The sequence below is a fragment of the Merops nubicus genome, unplaced genomic scaffold (assembly GCF_000691845.1).
Source record: "Merops nubicus isolate BGI_N331 unplaced genomic scaffold, ASM69184v1 scaffold15022, whole genome shotgun sequence".
NCBI classification, from domain to species: Eukaryota; Metazoa; Chordata; class Aves; order Coraciiformes; family Meropidae; genus Merops; species Merops nubicus.
Window position 1 is genome coordinate 53,987 of NW_008593052.1, and position 2,531 is coordinate 56,517.

General features: G+C 50.2%; 1 protein-coding gene across 1 annotated transcript in view; it reads right to left on the reverse strand.

Annotated features, from left to right (window-relative positions):
- LOC103768218 (pumilio homolog 1-like) overlaps positions 1-317 on the reverse strand; it is a 53,382-nt gene extending 53,065 nt beyond the window's left edge. The window contains 1 exon segment of the mRNA XM_008935360.1: positions 3-317. Coding sequence (XP_008933608.1) covers positions 3-297 — 295 coding nt within the window. The 5' untranslated portion in view covers positions 298-317.
- Positions 318-2,531: the final 2,214 nt, after the last annotated feature.

The following is a 2,531-nucleotide window of genomic DNA, read 5'->3' on the forward strand; positions in this document are numbered from 1 at the left end:
ACCACTTCCTCCTCCCCCAAGCTGCTCACCATGCTGCCTCTGGAAGAAGTAATCCACCATGGCGTCGTCCTGGGAGCGGCCCGCCACGCCGATGGAGCCGGGCACGGGGCTGGAGTGCGTCCCCGCGGCGAGCGCCTGGTTTGCAGCTGGCTGTGCCTGAGCCTGGGACCCTGCTCCAGATGTCAGTACAACAGGCATGGTGGGATTAGCTGTATCTTGAGCGTGCTGTTTCAGGTGGGGGCTGAACGAGTCCTGCCAGAGTACTGCTTTTCTCTTCAAAACACACGCAACGCTCATTCCACCAACACCTACGGGGCGGGGGGGGGGATGGCCAGAGAGGGAGAGAGAAGGAGAAGAAGACATGAAATCCTCATAGGTTTACAGATGAAATAACACACCCAGCTTGTGACTGGCAGGGAAACGTCACGATGCCAAATCGGACGGTTTTAACATAGTTATTTGCTCCATTAACCCAGCAACTAAAGTATCACATAAAAAACGCGCGCTGGCCAAAACTGCCACATTTTGTGCTTGGAAGTGTTACCAGTATACACAAGATTCATGCAAGGTGCCCATTACACTGAAAGGAGAAGACAATTTATGCCACAGACAAAACACCGGCTGGAGCACTGCCATGGCAAATTGCTGGGGAAAAAAAAAAAGCCCCTGAAAAACCCAGAGGAACAGAAATTACACCAGCAGTGGCTGCCGTGCTTGTTTACAGCCCACAGATTACAAAGCAGGTCTTCAATCAATACACCAGTCCCACCGTCGCCTTCTCTCCGGCGTCCAAAACAGCCCAGGCAACAGGTTTTTTTATTGCCTCCCCACAAACTTAAAATACTGGATTTCTGATTAATTTGATCCTGAACACAACGCGTGCTCTTCCTGCAAACTCCAAAGCCAGCTTCGGTCATGAGAGGGTAAAGCACACCGGCGTGTTTTGTCCAAGATTCCCTGGAGAAAGGGCAGCGAGCCTCTGGGTGCCCAGAACCTTCCAGAGCCAAAGCAGCCACCAGCTCCAGGAGAGAACTGGGTGAGAGGGAGAAACCAACCCTGAAAACACCCCAATCCTCTGCATTCACCCCAAAAACCACCTGGCAGAGCGGGCCGACAGCAACCGATTTACTGTCCCCTCAAACATTCTGCTGGCATCCCAGCGGCACAGACACACGTTTGTTTGTTATTTTAACACCAACCTTATCAGCTGATCCTGGGAGTGATAAACACGTTCCACGTGTGAGCAGAACTGAGCAGTGGGTGCCCGTCCCCGTGTCCCCTCCCCCCATTATGTAATGCTCAGCCAACAGAGCACACACAAATCGAATTGGGCTTTCAAAGCCTGCTCAGAATTACTATTTTTTTTTAACAGATCCCTGGTTTATGATCTCAGTTACCTGAACGCAGCCCCACAAATGCCACAGAGAGTTCTCAGAATGAAGCCCGGGTGGGGTTGAGGGTGTCCAGCCCTCACGGACACCACCACAACCACCCCAGCCCCAAATGCTTCTCCTCTGGTACCTTGGTGGCTGTGAACCTTGGCCCTGATCCTGACAGCAGCTCAAGGCCCTGAAAGGCGGCTCTGTTCCCTCCCTGCTCATCACAGCAGCTCCCAACAGCAGTCAACTCCTACAAGCAACTTCCAAGAACCATTTTCTAACAGCGGGGAGAGAAAGTTGACACCAAAAAAGAAATCCAAACCCCACCTCTGACCAAACTTCCTCAAGTTTGTCCTGCTGATTGAGAACAGTATGAATGTTCAGAAGAAAACAGCTATGAGAACTGCAGAGGGGAGATTTTGAATTGTCCCAACACACATTTGTTGACACACACACACAGGCAGAGCCACCCCAACCACATCAACAAGCTGCTCTGTCAGGCTTTGCACACACAGACACCTTCACAGCTTCAATACCACTAAACACTCCACAGAATTCACTGCTCTGGCTTTCAAAACCTCTGAAAAACACTGAATCTTCCCCAAATACTTCATAAAACACCGTGACCACACCCGGTGTTATTAAATCTTTAAAACACTGATTTTTAGACTAAAATACTACAACTTACTGGCATTTTCCTGTTAGTTCCCCTTTGATAAACATTATCAAAATCCTGCAGTAACGTGAGATGGAGCAATAAAACTCCTCCATGTAATAAGAAGAAAAAAAAGTAATTACTGTTAAGAACCTCACATGTCACCAAGTCGGGGCGTGTATTAATTGCAGACAATGAAATGCGAGCAGCAGGTTACGAGTTATCCCAGGGCACACTTCACAAACAACTGGAGGAAGACGCTCTGAAGGCACAGAAGGTTCCTGGTGCCCAGAGAAGGGGACAAGGCCCAGCTCCAGTGGACACCACAAGGCACGAAGCTGCTGGCAGCAGCCTGGGCAGCCCCCAATGCCCTCCCTCAAAAGGCTGCGAGGTCCCTCCGCTCACCCAAACCCCTTCCTGGTAATTTACGCACGGATGGCTAAAAAATACGTTAATATAAAAACCAGGGGGGGGGATTTGAGGCTCTAGAAAATCTC